Source organism: Barbus barbus, assembly GCF_936440315.1.
Source record: "Barbus barbus genome assembly, chromosome: 36".
Classification (NCBI taxonomy): domain Eukaryota; kingdom Metazoa; phylum Chordata; class Actinopteri; order Cypriniformes; family Cyprinidae; genus Barbus; species Barbus barbus.
Window position 1 is genome coordinate 20,393,534 of NC_136714.1, and position 25,010 is coordinate 20,418,543.

A 25,010-nucleotide genomic window follows, 5' to 3' on the forward strand; every position below is an offset into this window, starting at 1 on the left:
AGGATGCCTAAGCATTGCTGTTTCACTTTTGATTTAGTGTTTTCGCTTAGGACTGTTCCCATTATCGAAGTCAACTGCAAACTGTCACAGTTTAAGAAAGAACAATACCCAGAAGCCACTGCAGATCTCACAACGGCTGAAATAGAAACCAGGCCAGTTCCCACCTCCCTTATTCTTGTATTTACCATCTGTCTTTATTTTAAGACTCCAATTTATTTTATTTTCAGCAATGCTGCCTTTTCTTTTTGAAGAGCAGGTTGTGTGCTTGATCTTTCCTTATGTCGGCAGCCATATCCCCCTGCAGCCTAAGACTGGTTGCCCACTGAAGCTAAGCAGGGTTGAGCCTGGTCAGTACTCCTGACCAGTACTCCTGGGAAAAACTAGGTTGCTGCTGGAAGAGGTGTTGGTGAGGCCAGCAGGGGGTGCTCACCCTGTGGTCTGCGTGGGTCCTAATGCCCCAGTATAGTGACGGGGACACTATTGGCGCTTTTCCACTGCGTGGTACGACTCGGCTCGGCATGGTTCGGAACGGCACGACACGGCTCAGTTCGGATCGTTTTGTGTTTCCACTGCAGTTTAGTACCGCTTTAGAGTGGGCGGGATTATTCACGTGTCGTTATAGTTGCGCCGCCTCTACTGCCGTGACTCCTGAAAAGCTTTTTAATTCTGCGTTGCTCCATCACGCTCTCGCTGGATCCGCTCCTCGGCTATCAACGAGAGGAACATTTGTACTTCCTCAACAGACAACAAAACAGCCATTTTTTGTTTGTTTAAAAAAGGTGCGCTCATTCAAAACAGTTGCGTTCGATCCTTCGCTGGCTGTGCTGATTTAAATCTAGCGAGTCTGTTGTGTCTCGTGCTGAAATTTCAATGACGCAGGCAGTGACAATTTTCTCCGGCCAATCAGTGATCAGCAGAGTTTAAACGTCATGTTTTGGTAACGGTACGGCTCGCTTGGAACCTCGGCCGAGGTGGTACTAAAAAAAGTACCAGGTACCAGGTACTGTTCCCAGTGGAAAACCCACCGAAAGTGAGCCGAACTGAACCATGCCGTGCCGACTATGGAGTGGAAAAGCGCCATATACTGTGAAAAAGCACCGTCTTTCAGATGAGACGTTAAACCGAGGTCCTGACTCTCTGTGGTCATTAAAAATTTTGCCCATTGGCCTCTGACCATCATGGCCTCCTAATCATCCCCATACACTGATTGGCTGCATTACTCTGTCTCCTCGCCACCAATAAGCTGGTGTGTGGTGGGCGTTCTGGTGCACTATGACTGCCGTCGCATCATCCAGGTGGATGCTGCACATTGGTGGTGGATGAGGAGATTCCCCCCCGTCCATGTAAAGTGCTTTGAGTACCCAGAAAAGCACTATATAAATGTAACTTATTTATTATTATTATTATTATTATTATTATAGAGCAAGGGTTTTCAACCTGGTGTCCGTGATGTGTGATGATATATAAATCATAGAATTCCTCAGTAATGTTTAATGTAGGTTATTTAAATATTTAAAACAACCAACAACATGTTCACATGCTATTTATAAGTGTGTTTATCTTAAAATACCAAGAAAAAAAAAAATCCTGTGAATATCTTTTAAATGATTTGATTCCACGTACCTGGCAAACGTTGGCAAATTTCACCCTCAAATGTGTTGTTATATCAGCCCAGTCCCTTGTTAACATGACTTCTTGTGTGCTCTTACAGCACTTGCCAAGGCAGCCAATCAGAGTAGAGCTTACCAGGTGGCTAAAGTGTTTTTCTTTTATTTAAGCAGTATTTATCAGACGGAGTATAAGGGCAGAAGACATCTGACGCTAAGACTACAGCCTGGCTCACACTACAGGATTTTTAGCCTGATTTAGCCCCGATTTCCTCCTCCCGACAATCAGAGGAAAAATCTTGTCAAGCACCTCGATTGGTCCCGATGTTCGGCGCGGATCTGGTGTATGTATCTGGAAATGTGAGGCGTTCACAGATCGAACCTTGCACCTCCCGATCTGCTCACACACAAATCTTTGATACAAAGATATCAAACACACATGTTTGATATTTCGGATTTAAATCGGGATGATGACGGCTATATGATTACGTCAGTACTTTCACAATAGCCAATGCACGACTGCAAAACAGCTGCTGTACGGCTCCGTTGGATAGTGGAGACGGAGGAAACGGCTTCTTGAAGTTTTGTAGTAACACTGTCTGTATAATGTGTCGAAAACGTATCACAACCGGTGAGCAGAAAGAGGAGTGCTGGGGTGAAATCACCTTAGTTTTGAACGTACCGGGTGAGTGCAGAAAGCTGCTAGAACGCTAGCTAACATATGTAAACATTGATGACAAGCTGCTGCGCTCCGTCTGACATGATAATCTTAATAATATCTTGTAGTGTGTGATGCGCCACCATATTCAAATCTTGTAGTGTGTGCATGTTTAAGATTTGATGGAAGAAAATCTGCGAAGATTCTCCTTATGTGTGTGCTGCAGCCAAATTTCAGTTAGGACTTTAAAACTCCTGTAGTGTGAGCCAGACTTAAGGTCTCCCTAGTGTCACATTTACATTGTCTTTCATGTGTGATTTTTATCCTGGATGTGATGTTGTCGGGACCTGTTTGATGTGCTCTTAGTGTGCGTCTGTGTATATGAGCTTGTTCACGCTCCCAGTTGCACACACTCCTTCCCCAGGGCTGTGGCGTTTCTCTTTCTCTGATGTGTGATTTACCATTTAATTGATTGAGCTCTTTGTATCCGATCTGCTCTTTTTAAAAGAAGCTCTCATGGGAGAGGTGTTTCTGCTTTAACAAGACAGTCAGCACTCAGGAGGGAACACGCTCCTGATTAGTGTCAAAAGCAGGGGTGCGGAGGTGAGACTCGGTGCCGTTGCACTTCTCTTTTGTCCGTGTTAAACGAGAATGCAGGGATTGGCGATGTCACTGAAGTGTTTTGTGTGTATCATGGCTGGGATAGAGATTTCTGAAGCTGGTGTTGAACTCTGTTTATTTGACATGCAGAAATTGTGTAGGCCGTGCCTCATTTCCTTTAAAAGTTCCGACGTGTAAAAAAATTCATAGGTTGATTTCATCAAAGAGTAAACACTGTGTGTCAGTGGTGCTTTGAAAACATAGCTTTGTTTGTTTGAGAATCCCAACCAGCTCAACACGGCAACAGTGAGTCAACCAATGGTGTGAGTTTGGGGTGGGGCAAAACCCTGTTTTTTGGGACCAATGGCAAATGGGTAGGGTTTGTTTGAAAAAAAAAAAAAAAAGAAAAAATCACAATTTACTTCCTCTTGTCATTCCAAACCTGCATTATATTCATTCTTGTGTGGAACACAAAAGTACTGAATTGAGTTTGCAAATTTATTGCACTTAAAAATTTAAGTGCACATAAAGTCATTTCAAAATATTCAAAGGCAATATTAGTTGCTGTGGTATCAAAACGTGGTATATCTCACCCCTTTTAGATCCAATGTATAGACAGAAGAGTTTAAACATTCTTCAAAAAAACAGTCATTCAGGTTTGAAACAACATGATGAAATAATGAATTATTAAAGTTATCAACTATTCCTTTAAAAATGTTTGTTAGTTTGTTTGACTCATTTGAGAATCGCTCATTTTGTTTTCTTCCATATCATTTCATGTAATTGCACTTTACAGATTTTGAATTGCAATAAGTCAGCAGGTCATCGTTTTTCTATCAAATTTGTTATTCAGCAAAGCCATTGTTATAATGGTTCCCTTCATGATTGCCCAACAGTTAAATAATCAGTGTGTTTCTTTTATAGTTCACTTCCCTGGTGGGAACCTTCCAGAACGTCAGTAAGAACCCGTTGTGTTGCTGTTACTTTGCCAAGCAGCTCCTGACAGATGTCCATTCATCATATTGGCATACTGCAGAAAAACAAGCTAATTATTTTGACTTAAAAGCATTATTTCTACTCCTCTGAAGATGAGAGATCCACCAGCATTGAAACATTCATGGATTGTTCATAATGACTAGCCAGTTTTTAGATTATTCATTGTTTGCTTGATTAATGTGAACACATCCATCGTTCACTGCTTATCCACCATTACTGACCAGAAGAGCTGCAACAATTTCCATTTAAAATCACAAATGTTCAGTATCTCTATTTGATGGGAGTTAGTAACCTGCAATCTCAGGTTTAAAACTTTTTTTTTAATTGAAGGCTATTATAAGATTGAAGACTTATAATTGAAGACCCTTTATATTTATCTGAATTTCTGCATTAATTAAATTGAATAGACAAACACAGTCTGTTACAAGTAAAGGTCATTGCACACTGAGTCTGAAATTTTCGCGTTTGTTTTTCCGTTTTTTTCGTATTCCTCATCCTTTCCTATCAAAATGCATGCTACGGATGCGAAAACGCAGAAAATCGAAACTGATCCGAATTTTTTTCATGATGGACACAACGTGAGGTCGTATTTAATTTTTTAACCAAAGCATCTCAATTCAGGTTGAGGTCAGGACTTTCCTGTTGAAGCCTTTCTGTTGTTGGTCTGTGCTTTGTGTCATTGTCCTTCAGTTGGCAGTCGAATGACCTTACATTCTTTTGCAACATCCTGATAAACTTGGGAATTAATTTTTTCATTAATGATAGCAAGCGATTCAGGCCCTGAGGCATAAAAGCTGATGAAATCCATGATGGCTCCTCCACTGCTATGCCTTTTTTTTATATATATATATTTTTTATATATAGTATCTGTTCACAGAATATTTTGCACAGTAGAGCGATGGTACACCCAGGTGCTCTCTTGCAAAATCGCAAGTGTTGTTTTGGAAAGACAATCTGATGAACAACTAGGCTTTTAGAGACCCCTCTCATTTTTCTGCAGGTCAGCAGTTCTCAATCTCAGATGGTCTTAGCACTCTTTTGATTGAGGTTTGGTACACAATCAGGCCATGCTTTTTGTGATTAGCAAACCCAAATTTTTAGGGTGGCACTGACTAACACCACCAATCTTGCCTCTCTTACTGAACTCAAGGTTAGTTGAACCCAAGATTACCTGATTATCCATTAGCCTATGTGTTCACATATTTTTTTCTCCTTGCAATGTTAGTATTTTCACACTGTGTTCAATAGACACAAGAAAATATGTCCGTGTTATTTGTTTAAACAGACTCTGTTGAAATTTAGATCAAAATTTATAACGAATCAAGTTAAAGGATTAGTTCACCCAAAAATTGTGTCATTCATTCCAAACCTGTTTAAGTTTCTTTCTTATGTTGAACACAAAAGAAGATATTTTGGAGAATTTTGAAGAACCAAACAGTTGTTGGTCCCCATTGACTTTAGGAAATGAAATACTATGGAAGTCAATGGGGACCATCAACTGTTTGATTACCAGCATTCTGCTAAATATCTTCTTTTATGTTCACCATAAGAAAGAAACTCAAATAGGTTTAAAACAACATGATGACCAAATTTTTATTTTTGGCTGAACTATCCCTTTAATCGAAAGAGTTCATATAGTTTTTCCATGTATCACTATTATTAAAGACAGGATATGCTGTATCACTCAGATGATTGAACACAAAAATGTGACCAGCTTGCATTGTTTGCATGGATTTAGGGAATTTACTCTAAACTAGCCTCTATTTTTTTTCACATAATCCCTTGTTTGCTATCCAGCATAATGCAATGGCTTTAAGTGAGTGAAGTGACATTCAGCCAAGTATGGTGACCCATACTCGGAATTCGTGCTCTGCATTTAACCCATCCAACGTGCACACACACAGCAGTGAACACACACACACCGTGAACATACACCCGGAGCAGTGGGCAGCCATTTTTTATGCTGCAGCGCCCGGGGAGCAGTTGGGGGTTCGGTGCCTTCCTCAAGGGCACCTCAGTCGTGGTATTGAGCGTGGAGAGAGCGCTGGACATTCACTCCCCCCACCTACAATCCCTGCCGGCCCGACACTCGAACCCGCAACCTTTGGATTACAAGTCCGACTCTCTAACCATTAGGCCACGACTTCCCCACTTCCTTTCAATTGCTTACTACGTCTCTCCCCTTCCAACACTCAGAAATCAGCAAATCATTCTTCACCCTACAGCACTTACTTAGTTTTGAATTTTCACTGTCCAGCAGATGCCAACACGATTTGGCAGGTACCTAACCATGTGTACGGAGTAGTGCGATTGCACACAGCAGCTTTCAGAATGTCTAAAATCCCTTCATCGACCTCAATCAGAGATCCTGTGGGAAGGAAAGTGTCCTAATGTTTCATATGAATGTCGCGTGAGATTAAAGCTTCCCTATGGTCCCTAACACCACTACAGTGCTCCTTTAAGAGTAGTGTGAAGAGTGCTTCAGACGTTCGCTACAATGATTTGGAGATCAAAAGTGTGGTGTTAAATTTGTGTTTTAGAGGAAAACATTTTTCTTGCGGCAAAGAAAATTCAAGAAGTAAATATGAAGCCCATTCCTCTGTAATTACGAAGATAATAGCTTTTTAGACTCCCGTTAGATGTGACATATTGTGTGTGTGGAGAGAAATCATAAATTCAACTCCTGTTTACTTGAAGCACCTTTGGAACGATTGTCCTAGCTCACCAGATGCTCCTCCAGAATTAGAGAAACAATAGCCTTTCGTTTAGAGAAGCTAAAGAGAATCATAAATAATGGTCCGTTTCAGGAAGCCCAAGCTAATTAGCGTAGCGCTGAGTGTCAACGCGTTGTCTGTGCCAGAGTCGCTTGCACCTCAGTATCCTAGGAATCCCGTGAGAGCGAAGTAAACTGTGGCAAAGATCAAAGAGACTCGTTCTAGGTGTCGTTATTTGAATGAAAAAGGGTGTCTGTACTTTTGCTGGCTATAGGAGAGAGAGATGTCGACTATCTAGAATATTGTGCTGTTGCTCATGCATTTAAATGCCTCTCATAACACACTGAATCTGCCTTATGCAGTCAATGTTTGGGGAAAATCTGAGGAGATTGAGGTGATTGTGTCAAAAGTTGAGGAAGACAGATCTGCTGACTCGTCTCTGATGACGCTTACCCGCCCTTTGTGACCTGGAGTGTATATTTACTATGAGAAATGTATACAAGGAAAAGGCTGCTGGCTGTAATTGCACACTTCCACCTGAGGCACTTCCTCCATGAGTTTTTCTCTGTCAGTCCAATCACTTTCAATCCAGTGGAGATGGTTTAAAAAATAAAAAAACTACTGTGGTAAAAACTTCGGATTCTGGCAGTGTCTCCAGATAATGTGAACTAAATAGCAGCAATTTACCCCACTTACGTTTGTTTTTCTCTGAAAGTATGAAAAACAGATGGATTAAATATGCTGCACACTTCTCACTGCAGACGGAGCAGATGAATTTAGCACCAGGGTTTTAATGACTCCATACATTTGTTCTTCTGATGTTCTAGGTACCACTTCTTGTCACGACCCCTGAGGAGCTTTGCCTGTGTAGTCTGTTTGAATGTGTCTCATTGTCTCTTATTGTCTCAGAATATTTATTTTATAGTAGATAGATACATATAGATGTAGGTATATACCTAGTTTGTATTGTGTGTGTGTGTGTGTGTGTGTGTGTGTGTGTGTGTATATACATTTTTTTTATTATTATATATATATTTTTTTTATAATATCAATGTAATTTTATAGTTTTCTTTTTCTCCCCTTAAGAAGCTGTGAATATTCTAATAATAATCATTATTATTTTTTTTATTTTTTTTGGGGCAGTTCTCAAATAGTGTCAATGAATTAATCAAAATATTGAATAATTAATTTGATTATTTATTTATTAAATGCAACTTGATGAGAGCAAATTAGGTGCTCTAAATTGCTCTTATTTAGGCAAACCTTGTAAGTGGTAGAATTTAACCCATTATCAACACTTCTAAAAGAGGAGACAGACCTCTTTTGCACTCATATTCCCAAGTGACTTTATTGAGCAAGTAAGGCTGTGATTAACCCCTAAAGCTGTCAAAGCGAACTACCATTCACAGACTGTTTCTTTACTCAGGCTGATTTGCTTTAGTCTCAGGTTGAGCAAACACAGTGTTTCACTTATTTATAGATCGATAGATGACAAATACAATCTTCAGATTGCGATTTATATCATGTTTGTGTGTGAAGGACCAAATGAAAACGTTTATGAAAGAAATAAAAGGTTAGACCTTGACGTTTGTCTCCTATTAGCACTCCCACCTTTCTCTCAGACTCAGTCTTCCTAGCTCTCTCCCTTTCACTTGGATTTCTTTATAGAGTTCCAATAGCGGAACACCAGCTGGTTTTTATACTGTAGGGATTTGGACGAAGACTTTCTCCTTATTAACATGTGCAATGTCTAAGCTCTCTAACTTTGCTGACCTGGCATTCTCCGCTCTTCTCTGAAGGTGTGTACTTAGTGGTACTTAAAAGGCAAAGCATCACTATTGCTCATACCTTGGGTTATGGATTTTAACAAACCCCTAACCCGAAGTATAAAACTTCTTAATTCATCCTACACAGTTTGTCCTACAAAGTTTGTGCTCAAATCATGTGTTATTTTGCGCTATTACAATAAAACTGTTCAGAAAATCTCAAAAATCCATGTTGAAGGTGGCACCCACGTCATAACTTCATAGAGACTTGAGGCTGTCCTTGTTTAACTTTTCCCAGTAAGCAACATGTTAGAAACTGCATAGCAATGCTCTGGCAACCTTTTTTTTTTTTTTTTTTTGAAAATTTAAAAAATATACACATGCGCGATTACATGGGCTCTAGCAGGCTTGATATTTTGGAGGGCACTTTGTCCCTATCTCTCGAAAACAGGCATGAGAGACCGGACACTTGTGCTATGCTTTCCTTTGGGGGGTTTATCTTGCCAAATGTCAACCCAAAACCCCTGAAATCAAACCTAACCCTGTGTCCCATTATATAACTCCAGCTAGAGAGTTATCAAATTGAATGCACTTTTCTAATCTTCCATCTACAGCACCTACTCCGACACCCTCTGAGCAGCACTATCTTTTACATAAGAGACGGTCCCATGCTAGATAGAGAGAGAAAAACACTATTTCTAGATTAATTGGGACACGTTTAAAAATACTTTAGGATGATATTGCGTCCTGGTTCCGTTTAAGCTCTCCAGAGCTGTATTATATGACCTGTAGCCCTTAGATTTCGAGCCTGACTGTCACCTTTTCTGCCTCATGATAATAGACTTTTTATTTCCTCGCGTGTGATGAACCGAGACCCGCAGATGTGGTTTCGACGGCGTGAGCTGCAGCGTTGATTGATTGAAATTCCATTTCTGATGTGAATCCAACAGCCGAGGGGATCTCATTTAACCAGACAGACACATATTGAAGTGATTACGACAGAAGAGAATGGCCAATTATGTTTCTGCCAGGCCCATATTATGCTGCGAAACAACCAGAATTTTTAATTAGCGCTATTTCTGGGGTGGAAGGAGCGAAGTGGAGTTATTAAGACCAGGGATAAAAAAGACATAGGCTCTGCCCTGGGGAGTCGTCCACATACATAGTAACATGGCTTCCTTTCACATGGAGACATGATGGCAAAAACCTTTCTAAATTGGATACGGTCCCCGAGACCGCTCGAAGCCAGTTGCGGCTCTATTGATTGGTTCAGATGCGCAAATTTAGAAAGCCACTGGGACCACCTTTCATCTCACATGTGTCGTAATTTTGTCCAGAGAAAGCAGCTTGATTGGATTTTGCTCATTAAAATGGCAGTTTTCTTTCCTGTTCCCGTCTGAGTTGCACTTCAGGTCTTTTGTGTCTAATCCCTCTTTCTTTGTTGTGTCTCTCCAGCCATTGGTGTCCGCCCTTCCCATGAGCGGCATCCCTCAACTCACATCTCGTATACCAGGCTTTGACTACCAGCCTTTGGAAAGTGCGCTAACAAGGAGTGTGAACGCCGCTGCTTCTCATGTGACCACTTCTATTGCCTCGTCTTCCTCCCGTGGGCCTGAAAGGAATCGGGATAGGGATCGTGAAAGGGATCAAGAACGGGACAAGAGGAAGAAGAAACATAAGAGAAGGTCTCGGTCCAGGTCCCACTCGCGCTCCAGATCCAAATCCAAAACCAAGAACTCTTTGCCCAGTGCCTACCGCACCTTCAGGAGATCCAGGTAATGGCTTGGGAGTTCTAACATATTTCCAGGAGCATATTTCTTAAGAAAGAGCTCGTTAATTGCTAATGGCATGTACCTAAGGCTACATTTACTGAAATGTAATTATGTTTTTAAACTGCCTTATCCATCCAAAAATATGTTAATCTAAGTGGCCTTTTAAGTCAAATGTAAAATGTGGTTTTAGGGCTTAAAAGTTGTAATTCATCATTTGAAAATTTCACTTCTTAAACTTAGTTGCAGAAAAAAGTATGTGAACCCTTGGGTTATCTTTGGATTTGTTCTAAAATGTGATCTGATCTTCTGAGTCAGAACTTTAGATCTGCTTAAATAAAACACAAACAATGAAATGCTTTTATTAAACGCAGTGTAAACCTTCAGTGCAGGGTGGAAAGAGCATGTGGAAACTTAAATTTAAAGGGACAGTTTACCAAAAAAGTTTCTCATTTACTCCTCATGTCGTTCTAATCCTGTCTTGACTTTTTTCTTCTGCAAAAAAGAAGATATTTTGAAGAATGTTGATAATGAAGCATTTACCTTCATTATATGGACAAAAAAATGACCCAAAAAAATTATTTACAGGTTTGGAACAATATGAGGGTTGGAAAATGGTAATAGCATTTAATTTTTGGGTGAACTCTTTAAATTTAGGGTCTCAGTGTGCACCAAATGATTCCTGTAATTTCAGCTCATTTTCAGATAGGAATATCTGGAAGAATTTAGGAGTAATTGTGACTTTAAAACTTTAATGACCAGTATATCCAGAAATCAATAGTAATAGTCCCAAGGGTTCACATACTTTTTTTTTCCTCCCTACATCTATATCAATAAATACATGTGGGGAGAGTGGCTTGTCAAAAGTTTTACTCCCAGAAGTTTGAGGCAAGGATGCAATACCCCACCTCTAAACTATTGTTCACCCCTCCACCGCCCTGGTTTTTTTATTCGTCCTCTTTATTGGAAATCAAGGCCGATTTGTCATTAGCCGCTGCTGAAGTTGCAGTAATTACAGTCCCCTCATCATGCCCGTCCTGACACGCTATAATATAATTTCTGGAGATTAAATCATTTCGGCCCCAGCATTTAAATCACTTACAGTGTGTAAAGGGCCTTGCTTTCTTCTCTCTATCTCTCTCTCTCCATCTTTCACAATCTCTGGCTCTTTGCTCTTTTCCTTGGTTATATTTCCATGCAAACTTGCCAAACGAGGGCAAAAAGTGTGGCTGTAACTGAATTTGCTAGGTGAAATATCGAAAGAAGTAAAACCGTTTCCTCTAATACGAGATAAGGAATGGCCTCATTCTCTCTCTCTCTCTCTCTGTATTTCTTTATGTGTGTGTATATATTTATTGATAGATAGATAGATTTATATATATATTTATATAGATTTGTAGAATAAATCTTCTGTGCAAGAGAAAGATTGAGATAAATTTTGGGCAGAAGCTCTTCTTAGACTACTAATCTAGTTTGGCTGAGCCCCTGTGGGGCTCTGTAGATATCGCCTTGGCTTTAGCCATGTTCTCCAGCTACGAGCTATATGAGAAATCTTTCTATCCTTGGTGGTTTTATTATTCCTCTGTTATTGAACTGCAGTTCATCCGCTTACTTCATAGGCTTTGCACCACTGCGTAGACTGCAGCGTCTGCATTAAGATGACAATCCCATCTCCGTCTAATCCAGATCGTCTCACTTCCGAGTTAATTTCTCATTGGGTACAGCCCCATCATGGTCTTCCAGTGTTGCCCTTTCCCATTAGTCCTCAGATAATGAGGGCCTGGAGTGGCACTACGCCTTTGTCCACACTCACCCTATCTGTCATGTCCTTCCACAACCCTGTCATTAACAGGCATGGACACATTCATTTCTCAAGCCAGACACGTGACCTTGTGGTTTTGACCTTGTTCCCTGATTGCTGTTGAGCGGTGGAGGGCCTTTAAACCACGAGTGTTTGTTTTACAGCAGGTCAGCTCATGTTTGGGCCTAGTCCTGGTCAAGGATGTCTGAGTATTGCCACTTCAGTAGAGGAAATGAGTGTTAAAGTGTTCAGCTGTCACCTTTTGTACTTTTCCCCATAATGGCCATTCTTTGTGAGCTGATTTTGAATTTAAGAGGAATTTAATAAACTATTTGTGTCATGTAGTCTTGAGAATATTGAGGTAAAGAGCTAAAGTGCATGTCAAGATTTCAAATACTAGGAAGCAGGTTTTTAAAGAGAGTGGTTTAGATTTAGATCAGATTTTTACTCGCAACCTTTGAGTATTACCTTTCTTTTTGACTTGGCTTAAATTGATAGAATATTTAACATTTTTCAAATCGAATTAACATTATTTGCAGTATTACAAATATTACAGTTGATAGCAGCTGTTTTTTTTTATTAAAGGGATCAATGCAGTTGTATTATTATCAATTGAAAACAGTTGTGCTGATTAATATTTTTGTGGAAATCATAATACAAAAGAACTGCTTTTAATTGAAATAGAAATTTAATGCAACTTTGCTGAATAAATGTATTAATTTCTTTAAAAAATAAAAAATATCACTTTTTTTTTTAATGGAAGTGCATATTGACCGATATTGGATTTATTTTTTTTACTTTATTTTGACATTAGTATAGAATTTTTGCATAAAATGTATTATTTATTGATTTATACAAGCAGTAGCATTTAAATAATGCAACCCAAAGCCTAAAACCTGATTCCAGTCTGGAATTCTAGTAAAATTACAGTAAAATAATAGTTTTATCTCCAATATTTTACCATATTATACCATTAGGCCAATATACCAATTATCTACCTTTTATTTCATCAATAAGTATAATACAACATCATAAAGAAAACTAGAAAACGGCTCATTTGACTAGATAACTTTTTATATATAGCAATAGTAAGAGGTATAAATCAACACCCCCACAAAGCCTGTTGTTTTTTATTATAGCCTTCATTAATAACAAGCCCATATCTCAGTCGGTGATTCCGACAGTGAGCATGGACATTGAATTGGCAATCCTAGGGTCACAAGTAATTATAAAGACGCTGTTTTCTGACATCAAACATGACCAGTGTTATGCCTCTAATTTTGTTACTGCTAATAATACCAGTGGCAGTATTTAAAGCTACTCACTCATTTTTATTTGCTGCCTCCTGACACCTGACATCTCATCTCCAGTCGGTTTGTCAACACTAGGAACCAGCCCATTAACCACATTTCTCCTTAATGAGTATATCTGTCCATTGTAGCGGAAAAAGAAAAGAAAAATGAAATTCACACTGGACACAATTATAATAAATGGATGCAAATGTATTATGGTGGGGAAAAAAAATACTTTCCTCTTCATCAAATAATATCTTTGACACCCCTGCAGTAGATTATTAATGATTAGATTTAATATCTGTTTTACTTTCTTCTTCCTGTCTGTATAAATATATATTTCTCTCTCTCTCTCTGCCTGTTCCTGACCCCCACATTTTCGTTGCTTTACTTGTTTGAAGTGTACGTACATATGAGATATTTATTTTAATTCACATTATCCTTCTGTGTGGGTATATACATGATTACATTTCAACCTACGCAGAACTCTTAATAACAGCCCCTCCGTTTTGTTACAGGAATGTGTTCGTCAACATATGAGCATTTCCCAGGATCAGTGAGGCTCATTTTGTACTGTTATTGAACAGTAAAATAATGATACGGCCGTGCCCTCCAATGAATTAAATACATCATTTGGAATGGAATTGATATTTTATCGAATTTGGAGAGATGTTTCACAAGGTGTTTGTTTTTTTACTCTGAATTTTATTTGTCAAATTCACAGCATCGCAGTATACTGCATTACTTGCTGTCAGTGAAATCTGCTATAAATGTGCCAATTGTTGCTTCATTTACAGCTGTAAACTGTTACTACCGTCACTCTTGACATTTATGATTCGCCAGTTGAGATCCACTCAGATCTAGTGTCAGTCCCAGAGCAGAACAATGCTCACTGATTTACCCAAATTTTCCAGGTCCATGACATTTCTTCAGTGTCTTTGCAGTGTTTACATTGATGTCTGCTGTGCATGGCACATAAGTCTAGGACTGTCAAAGATAAAAAAAAAAATGTGACAGCTATTTCAGTGATTTATGCCAGATACTAACAGGACATTTTATGTGTGTGGTTTTCCCCAAAAAAATGTAATAGCTTGCAGCATGTTTTAATTGTCATCAAAAATAACAGTGAAATCTCACAAGCAAAACATATTAACCGTCATGGTTTTAATGTCATCCACGCAAAAATTTTCTTTATTTCAGCTATTTTTAATTAAAAGTCGTTTAAAATTTTACTTTATCTAATAGTTTTTGTTTGCAATAACCTTTCTTTAATGTTCAAGACCTCAACTACTCATTACTTATTTTTAGAACTTTCTCCATCTGTCAAAAAGGTTTTAAAGAGGTTTTAGAGAGCAAAGAGCAAAGGACCATCATCAGCTGACAGTTAATTTAACAACATCAAGAAGTCTAACCTGTGGGTTGATTTCTTTAGCAAGACTTCTAAGTTGACCATGTTTCTTTCCTTTCAATCTTTTTTTCTCTTTCTCCACTCTCAGGTCTCAGTCTCGTTCCCCCAGCCGCAGAGACAGACGAGCTCGCTCCTCGGACAGAAAGCGTGATGAGAGAGAGAAGGAGAGCTATGGGCCAAGCACCTACCGCCTTGGCAGCAACCCAGCACTGGGCAGGAAGCGCTCCAGATCAAGGTAGGGTGGCACTTAGGCCACATCAGGGCTCAAAAAGACAATTTTGGTTGTGTTGTTTTTTTTTTTTTTGGTTTGTTTGGGGGGTTTTTTGCTCTGTGATAAAAAAAATTAATAAATTATTTTCTAAATGTATTTTATACACTGTTGGGGTTTTTATTAAGAAATTAATACTTTAGCAAGGATGCATTAAATTGAAACGTAACATTAAAGAGACACTCACACTCACGAGAATGAACGAGCAGAACTCATGCAGCGAGTAGAAAGGTTTACAGTTGATAAAGCGTTTCTAGATCTGTTTCTAACACTGTTACATCTGTACACCACCTTTCATTGATGTTGAAGCATGTACCGCGGCCGTGCGATTTCCCCGTTGATTCCACGTTGCGATCTGCTCTGATCAGCGTGAAGTTAGGCAGATGTAATGCGCTGTCTAGAATTGCGCCATTCAGCCAGGTTTCTGTGAAACACAGAGCAGCAGAGTTTGAAAAGTCCTTGTTTAACAGAGAAAGCAGAAGGAGTTTGTCCGTTTTGTTGGATAGAGTGCGGATATTCGCCAGATGGATGCTAGGCAGTGGCAATTGAAATCCACGCTGTCTGAGCTTCACGAGTGCGCCGGCTTGCTTTCCCCGTTTGCGCATCCTGAAGCGTCTAAAGAGCGCTGCAGCTCTGCCGACTACTATGTTCAGCAAAACATCTGAATAATCGAAAACTGGTTGGAGATTTTGCGGTGTGTTCTGCCGAATGTTCAGCAGTTCTTCCCTGGTGAAACTGATCGTGTTTGACAAACAAAAAACAGGAAAAACTAACAAAAACACTAAAACAACTGGAGAGCCAAGCACAATGGCTGTCCTGCCATCTTGAGAATATATATATATATGCAGTGCCCTCCAAAAGTATTGGAACAGCAAAGACAAAATTGCTCTGTTGGCTGTGGAGTCAAGACATACACAAATATGAATAAATGATGAATATGAGACAAAACTACAGAATGTCACATTTTATTATTGGGTGATTCAACACATAGATGTTTTACCAGCTAAGAAGTTCAGCACTTTTATAGTTTCATCCCTCTATCTGATGTGAGCATAAGTATTGGAACAGTTGCCTCACAGGTCTTTCTAAGTGATCAGCCGTGTCCTGTTGCATTAATTCTGCAGATATTAAAAGCAGGGAATGTAGTCGTATCAGTTATATCCATTACTTCTGTATTCTGAATCTTGCATTCGATGATGACACACAAACCAGGATGAAGATGAGAGAGCTGACTTGAGAGAAAAGCAAGCAATTTGGATGCTAAAACAAAAGAGGAGTCAGTTAGAGCTCTAGCAAAAACAAAGGGCATGGAGAAATCAAGAGTTTGGAAACCACCAGCGACACTAGCAACCAACAATGACCTGATGATACAACAATGACCTAATCGGCTGAGAAAACAACAGTAGGTGATGACAGACAAATCATAAAAGCTGTGAAAATGATTCCTAAAAGATGTGTCTGTAAAATCACCAACAACTTCCAGAAAGCTGGGGTGATGCTCTGACAATCTACTGTCCTCAGGAGACTTTGACACAGAATTACAGATGCTACACAGCAAGATGCAAACCTCTGACCAGCACCAAAAATAGAAAGGCAAGATTAGAGTTTGCAAAAAAGGACAACGGTGAGCCAGAAGAGTTTTGGAACTGTGTTTATGGACCGATGAGACAAAGATGAACCTTTATCTAAGTGATGGAAAAGAAAAAATGTGGAGAAAAAAAGGGAACTGCAATGATCCCAAGCATACAGCCTCATCTGTAAAGCATGGTGGAGGTGGTGTCATGGCATGGGCATGCATGGCTGCCTCTGGAACAGGCCCTCTCAACTTTACTGATGACTTAATGTATGATGACAGTAGCAGAATGAATTTGGAAGCGTACAAAACCATCTTGCCTACCAATATTCAAGAAAATGCCTAGGTGATGTCTATGGGTCACAGACTCTCTGCTGTGATTGTGCGCAAGGGATCTGCAACTAAATAATAGCTTTTAATCTTTTATACCTGCCTTATGTTCAACTGTCCCAATACTTATGCTCACATCAATGAGAGGGATGAACTCTAAAAGTGTTGTTCTTTTTATTTGGTAAAACATGTATGTGTTGAAACGGCTAATAATGAAATGTGACATTCTGGAGTTTTGTCTCATATTCATCTTTTAATCCTATTTGCATAATTTGCCTTGACTCCACAGCCAACAGAGCAATTTTGTCTTTACTGTTCCAGTACTATGGTGAGCACTATATCTGTGAATACAAAATATAATGACAGCAGGAAGAGCATGTGTTTGTATTAACAGCAGCTGTGATATGGCCTCATTTTAAACCCTCTAGTTGTATATCATCACAAGGAGCAGTTTGGCTGATTGTCAGCATACATGCTGCTGTTCACAGTAGGTAAAAAGTGCTTTCCTGGTGTTTCCTCAGAGTCTGCAGTAGGCATGATCTATTCATTCACTGTAGTCCTATTGAAGAGTCCTGTGAGACTCCACTCCGTGACACCGCTATCATCACCCTACCCTCTGTCTGATTTCCTCTACCTTCCCATTATTTTCTTACCGACACCTATAAGGTGCTAAATCACCACAGAAAGAGACGGTCATGGTGACTTCTCAGATCTCACCCGGCTTTTATGTCGTTGGTTTTTATCTGGGCAGCCCACTCTCTCCAGTGCTCTTTAAAGCTTAGCTGAGACGATTCTTCATATTCTGCTGCAGAGGAGGTTGCAAAGACAAGCTTTTTACACATCTCCTACAAAAGAAAAAAAGTTCAGCATCTTTCATTATACCCTCGACCCTTTTTGGTTTGAACTAAGGGAAGAATTGAGAGGGAGAGATGGATGGTTGGATCACTTACAGGGTTTTAGTGAGGTTTGGTTTGTTAGAGTGATGATAGAAGCGTCTCAGATGCAGAACCTCGCTTGCATGCAAGCAGAGGAAGATTGAGTGCCTGTCTTGGACCAGGCAGCAGCTGGTTTCTAGGAAATATAGCATGACGGTTGGGTTACGGAAGTAAAATATAATTTGTTCTCTCCATAGGAAAATACATTATTACAAAATATGTAAATCTTTCAAGACAGACCAGCCACAAGCTCTAAGGTTAAGCTACCACTACCCATGATTTTGAAGATTCATTATTCAAAGAAATCATAATCCTATGCATTTGTATATTCATTTGCATGTTATAATTTTTAATGCTTTAGAATGTATTATTTTTAAACTTGTAATCATATGTGTGTATATATTGCATATAAAGTTTTTAACAGTTATTACTGTTTAAAAAAAAAATTAAGTAATTTTTTAATTTTATTTTTATTTATCCTTCATTTTACCAGGATAGTCCCCTTGAGATGCAAAATCTTTTCTTCCAGTGAGTCTTGGCAGCACAAAAAGTTTCACAATAAAACAATTACAAACACATAAAACAAACAAATATTTTGCTCTACATTTAGGTAATTACTAATACATAACACAAAAAGAAAAAAAAAAGAATTTACTCATAACAAGTACGTTTCCTTTAGAGTAGACCATAGTAATGACATAGTAACAAGAACTAAAATAAGAATTTAAGTAACATAATTAAAGTAATATAATTGACTAGAATGATTTAAAAAATGATTAGAAGAATAATATTTACGATGTATAAAGTTTATCAAATAAAATATCAGTAATACATAATATACAAATATATATGTGTGTACACACTCAGAGACGCAAAACCACGCTGTGGCTGTGTTTGGAATTATTTTTGTTGTTGAAGTAGCACAAAAACAGGCAATACGCAGTCTAAAACGTAAGTTTCTTATTTACTTCTTGTTTTTAACTTTTGTAAAAAATCAATATTACATTTGTAATCATGGTAATATTTGGAGAAAAAAAACCTCACTCTTTCTGTGATATTGATAGAACTGTCAAATGATATATACATTTTCTGTTCCCATATCTTGAATTGTGTGATCGTTGTAATTGTAATAGACTGAATCATGCAGTGAAAGAATGTGCACTAGTCTAAACTTCACGTAATGCAGGCATGCACTCTGTAGGAATGTTTTGAATGGGTTTTGCAAAATACTCAGTCAAATCGCACTTTGTTAAAGGGGTCATATACGATTTCAAGTTTTCGTTTTACTTTGGAGTGTTACAAGCTGTTTGTGCATAGCTAAGATCCCTGAAGTTGCAAAGACTAAAGTCTCAAAACCAAAGAGATATTCTTTATCAAAGTTAAGACTCTGCCACGCCCCCCTAAAACGGCTCATTCAAACACGCCCCCACATGTCTACGTCACAATGTGGAAATATTTGCGTAATGCCGCCCAAATGTGCACGCAAAGAGAGAAGGCGTGGTTTCAGTAACCGTAGTAGTGTTGATGCAGCCATGTCAGGGAGACGCTGTGTGTTTCTATGCAAAAGCACTTTATTTGGCCTTCCGAAAGTAGATGCATTTAGGAATGATTAAGATTACTTACAACAGGACAGCACAAGCCAGATGTTATCACAACGCATTTTATGGACAACAGTTTTGTGAACCTAGGAGAGGAGGTAATTCTGACTTTGCTATGACAATCTGGTGCTTCTGAATCAGCGACTGTAAGTATGTTATGTTATTAGTTTAAGTATTTGCTATTGACTGTTCAAATGCGGAGTTTTGCGCGTCTTGTGTGTGAGTGTGTGTGTGTGTGAGAGAGAGGGAGACACGGTCACACAACTTCGGCTTGTGTGCAAACACATACGAGCATTGTGTGTGTCACGCGACTCTGTTCTCTTTTCGGGCTTGAACTGATGGTAAAACTAAGGACATTATTAACTGTCTTTACATTTATTTTGAAAGATGAAGCTCGCGATTATGGAAAGGGGCGTTACATTTCTGACTCGTGCTTGTGGTGTTCGGCCAATCACAATGCATTGTGCCAGTTGGCCAATCAGAGCAGACTGTGCTTGTCGGAAGGAGGGACTTAGAGGCGGGGGCGGGGCATAGAGGATCTACAATAATGTACAGTATTTGAAAAATAATGTTTTTTTTGAACATTAAAAATGTTCCACCAAATACACTAAATAATGATCTTTAAAAAAGCATTGTGACCTCTTTAAAACAATAATTACGATATAAACGCAGACGATACACATCGCACACCCCTAATATATATATATATATATATATATATATTATATATATATATACACACACACAAATACACATAAATACAAATATGATTTATAATATTAGAAATGAACAGTTATGATTATTATTTGCAATGGTTTATGAAATGAGTAGTTTGTTCCCTCCTAAAAGACGTGTTCAACCTTTTCCTTTTTTCAGATTTTTATTTTTGGCTTCTGCTCTTCTGATTCATCTCAGAGCTGAATGGCTTTGTTCATTACTTAGAACTTTTATTTATTTATTTATTTTAAATCCCTTTTGAGAAAATTAATGACAAAAAATACATTCAAATCTCCATACTGCTCTCATGTCCAGTAAACTATAATATAATCTTAATCATGCCAATCATATAGGGTAAGTGAGATGTGTTCTGTCTTTTTGGATAAATCTATTTTCCTGAACTGATTCAATTAGTCATAATAGTTTATGCCTCGGGTGGAATTCTTGGCACGTCTGCAGCAGTGCATTTTTAACCTCATTGTGTCTCCTCGGACTGCTTTGATCCACACTCCAAACATGTCTTGTCATTTTGCTACAGTGCCACAGGTAATTAGAGGTCACTATGCCCATTAACTGAAGTTGGGTGCTCCTTTAAAAATGCATTTTTCTAACTAAAGGACATGCATAAAGTATTCAAATAAAATATTCATAAAGGACAGCCTGGGAGATAAAGGCCCCTTGATATGGACTGTGTGTGCTTTTTCTCTGGAGAGAGCGCACATGCTGTGACTGTTATGTGTGAATGGCCTATTCCAGTCCCCTCGCTGACGCAGTGCTGGATCAGGGGTCTTGCTCAAGGGTCATGTGGATGCTTAAAGACTCCACAGTGTTAGTGTCAAACAGTAACTCTCACTTCACTGCTCCATCCACAGAGCCTCAAGAATCAAGGCTTTTTTAGCTCATATGATTTTTAGTTCATAAAAAGTGAAAATACTTCATATTTTGCTTTGTATTATTGTTCTAAACCGATGACTTTCGATCTTCTGTGGAACAAAGAAGGAAGAATTTTGTGAATGTCCATGAATTCAAGTTTTCCAATATGTGTGCAATATTCAAAATCTTCTAAAGCTATACAGTAACTTAGTGTGATTTGTACACAGTGGGAATTGGAAGTACTTCACATAAAAGTGATTTTTTAAAAATTGTAAACATAAAAAGGTTCGAAGAAATAATTGCATAAATAATTGAAGAAAATAAACTAATTAAAAAATAAGGGCAAACATGCTATTATTAACCTAAAATGTTTCCCCTCTCAAATTTGATTTGTCTTTTGATGCAAAACATCAGATCTGATTTAAATGAAAATGAATGGCAGTAGTTTTCCTAACAAACCATGCAGCAGAATTTTTGTTTTCAGTTTGTTTTGAGCTGATCTATTAAATTAATAACTTTTTAATAACTCTTTTTCAGATCACCTCATGAAAAGAAGAAAAAGAAGGGTTCAAAGTCATCGCACCAATTTAAGGGTTCCTCCTGTTCGCCCTCGGCATCCCCTGACAGAGCCGGAGCCATGGCCAGAGTCTCTGCAAGCCCCTCCCCTGTCACAAGCCCCGCCTCCAGCCTGGGGAGGTCCAGGTAAATGGCATCTCGCTCTGGTCCCATTACTAAACAATCAGTCAGCGTGAATCTCGCAAGAGAGCCGCCCACCCTCTGAAACTGAAACTCCGCTTCAGTCAGAATCATAGATTTCAAGTATATTTTTTCCCCCACTTTGTTGCAATATTAATTTAAGCTTTGCCAAGAGCACCGCGTGTGTGAGACAAAGACGGTCTGCGCTGTATCTTTTTGATTTGGAAGTTATAATGGTTTTAGGTATGATTTGACAACTTGACTAATTACCTGTTGAACAAAGCATGAACGCTTCAGATGCTCAAAATCAGCCATGATGACATTTTGATAAAAAACGGCATAAAATGCATGAATTTTACAAGATATTTGTACATTTGAGAGGTTTTGATTCAAAAACCTGAGAAAACACCACACTGCAAAGGGTTATTGGGTACAGGGACTGACTTTTTTCATACAACTTCAAAAAGTTTAATCAAAAAGTTGCTCTAAACTCCCTCGGCCTTCACTGTGTCTCTCTCTAGACTTTGTTTTATTTGTGCAGCTGTTGTGTCTCTTCCGGCATTGGGTGAATATTTCATGACCTTCTTCTGGTCGCTCAGTTTCAGCTCAAGATGTCTGTGGTGGTTACGTAGTCACCAGTCATCATGAATACTTTATTAAGGTGTTTTTCACAAACCGTGCCAATTGGCAGACCTCTGTCTGTCTGTCACTGTCTCACTCTCTCTTTCTTTTTGTTTGTGAAACAGGGATGGCTCTCAGGAGAAAGACAAACAAGTGTCCTCCACTATTGTCTCTTCAGTGCAAAGCAAAATCACTCAGGTATGTCAGTTGGCAACAAAACTTTTGTGTAAACTAGGGCTTTCACTTGATTAAAATGTGTAAATGAATTACAGTATGTCGCCTAATTAAATTTAATCAATTTTATTTTGAGCTATATTTGTAGAGAAATATCATCAAATGAAGATAGTAATGAAGACATTGCATTTTTTAATTATATTTTATTTATTCACTCTTTATGATATAGGACACTGGAGATTTATCAGGACAGCTTTCTGTGCCACACATTGACCAAAAACCTAGTTTTTTATGGTTTTTCTATTTAAAAATGCTAGACAGCCATAATTGACCAGTGTGTCATAATTTATATAATATTAAATATACGGGCCCTAAACCCTCAAACTTCAGGGATTTTTTATGTTCAAAAATGTTCAAAACAGGCTTTTGGGTCTTGACAAACTTGGTTTTTCTAGTTAAAAATGATATGTATATGAATTTCAGTTTATTTTAATTCTGCTACTTTAAATTAACTTTTTAATTGGAATTCTACATCAGCATTAAAGCATATTTTTATTAATTTTTTTCTTTTGATAATATAGGACATTGAAGATTTATCAGAACCTGATTTTTCTACGTAAAAGTGCTAGATAGCTGTAATTGACCATTATGTCATATCTTGCTGCTTTTTCAGTCATATTGAAAGTTAAAATCATTTTGTTATTTTTAAGAATATGTTTTGACATCCTGCATTCTTTTCCATTCTTTGGTGCAGCACCTTCCGTTTTAATGCAACATGTTCTATGCGAATGCCCACTTGTACTGATGTTTTCAAATTAAATTTTGATCTAATTTTGTACGTTAAGCAGTTTCGGGCTGAATTAATTTGCAAGTTTTAGGGTTTAGAATAAACTCAACCAGAATGCTTGAGAAATATCAATACAGTGCTGCCTTGCAAACACTGTAATTCACTAAAAACACAAAACTTTTGCTACCTCATTTTAATTCAGCGCCTAAGGGGAAAACAGACTGAAATTGTGTAGCATTGCTGATGAGACGCTTAGTATAGCTTTAATATATGTAATCTAGTGCCAGACGGTCTCAGTGGTCTCTGTTTTCAGAGCCTTGCGTGCTGAAACTGAGAAATACAGTGATTTGGTTGCATGACCCTGTCGCTAGGGATGGGTATGTAGGTGTGAGTATGTTTATGGGAGAAAGAGAGCTTGTCGCTATCGCATGCTGATTCAATGCAGCTGTCAGTCCCTGCAGCTCTGTTATGATCTCTGGCCCTGTGCGGCAAGGATGAAATGCGGAGTTCACTCGCTTTCCTTCCCTTTTGCTTATTGTTATACAAAGCAGACGAAAGGTAGCTGCTATATGTATAAAAAAAATGCAGTTGTGTCAGAGAGAAGAGGATGCAAGAAATGCAGAATGTAAGAAGATAAAGTATATCGTACTGTGTTTCGCTTGCAGACATCAGGTATTCATCAAAAAGAGAAGTCGGCAGGATAACAGCCTTTTATTCGCTCTCTTTGTACTAAAAAAGTCCACAGTCTTGACATGGTTTCAGTTCTTTTGGAAACCTAATTCACTTCCCTTTTCTCCCAGCGCGTGAAATCACTTCTGACACCTCAGAACTGGGGCAGGACTTCCAGGGGGCAGCGTCTTGCAGAAACGAGTTGGCTCTTATTAAAACCAGCAACTGCTGCTTGAATCAATAGAAGCGCGGTTCATCTTGACAAATAACTACCGGCAGAAACTTCTGCAGGCCTGTGCATGCTTGCATTTCGGTTGCGTGAGGAAGTCCCTTTGTCCCCATTTCCCCCTCTATCCCAGGGAACAAAAGCTCTAGGATGTGCAGACCACCCATAGATCCTGCGGTAAAGAAGCAGGTTTCAGCTCGGCTCAGTTTGATCTTTTGCCCGTAGCCCTACCTCACGCAACTATATCGTATCCTCCAGAGGAGAATGTTCCAGCTCTGACATGCACATCTCGACTATTGATAGAGGAAGAAGTGCTCTCATGAGGCGCCCCGGTAGAGACTGGCGGGGTTTTTACAACCGGCAAATGAAAAAGATGTAACATTAAAGGCTGGGGAAGTGTGTTCTCGATTTTAGCACTACTCCCCTGGGATTTTACCAACCCTCTATCTGCCTGTCAGATGAACAACAAGGGAGGCTGGTTTATGATTCTCCCTGAGGAACACAATAGTCTCTTTTTCTTTTCTAGTGCTCTGTGCTATCCTCCCCATGCTTAAAATGTTGGTGCTCCTTTCTTATTTTCCTCTCTTTAGAATGGGCTGTGTGATAAAAGTGGCAGGTGACTGAGGGTTTGATTAGGAGTCGTTTATGGGTTGCAAAATGCACCTTGGCGGGTTATGAGCACAGTACTGTCGTTGTGTGCAAGATAAGAAACCGAAATGCATTGTGTTCCCGAGTACCCCCCACTGTGCTAACTGATGTGAACAACATGTGAAGGTCCTCACAGTATAGTAACAACACTAAAATGAGACCGTATCAGAGCTGTGCTCTTTACACTTTACCTAAGGCTCTGAATGTAGGAGAATGACATTAACGCACTTTAAGGAACCTTTAAAGAATTCTTGAAATCTCCTAGCCCAAAACCATCTCTAACC

The 25,010-nt window shown here is 38.8% G+C and overlaps 1 protein-coding gene across 5 annotated transcripts in view; it reads left to right on the plus strand.

Moving 5' to 3' along the window:
* Window positions 1-25,010, plus strand: part of LOC306856090 (splicing factor, suppressor of white-apricot homolog) — a 103,344-nt gene that overhangs the window by 74,929 nt on the left and 3,405 nt on the right. For all 5 annotated transcript variants that reach the window (XM_079395101.1, XM_079395100.1, XM_079395103.1 and 2 more), the window contains exons 14-17: window positions 9,797-10,116; window positions 14,700-14,846; window positions 21,443-21,607; window positions 22,348-22,420. In XM_079395101.1, coding sequence (XP_079251227.1) covers window positions 9,797-10,116; window positions 14,700-14,846; window positions 21,443-21,607; window positions 22,348-22,420 — 705 coding nt within the window. The remainder of the gene's footprint in view (window positions 1-9,796; window positions 10,117-14,699; window positions 14,847-21,442; window positions 21,608-22,347; window positions 22,421-25,010) is intronic.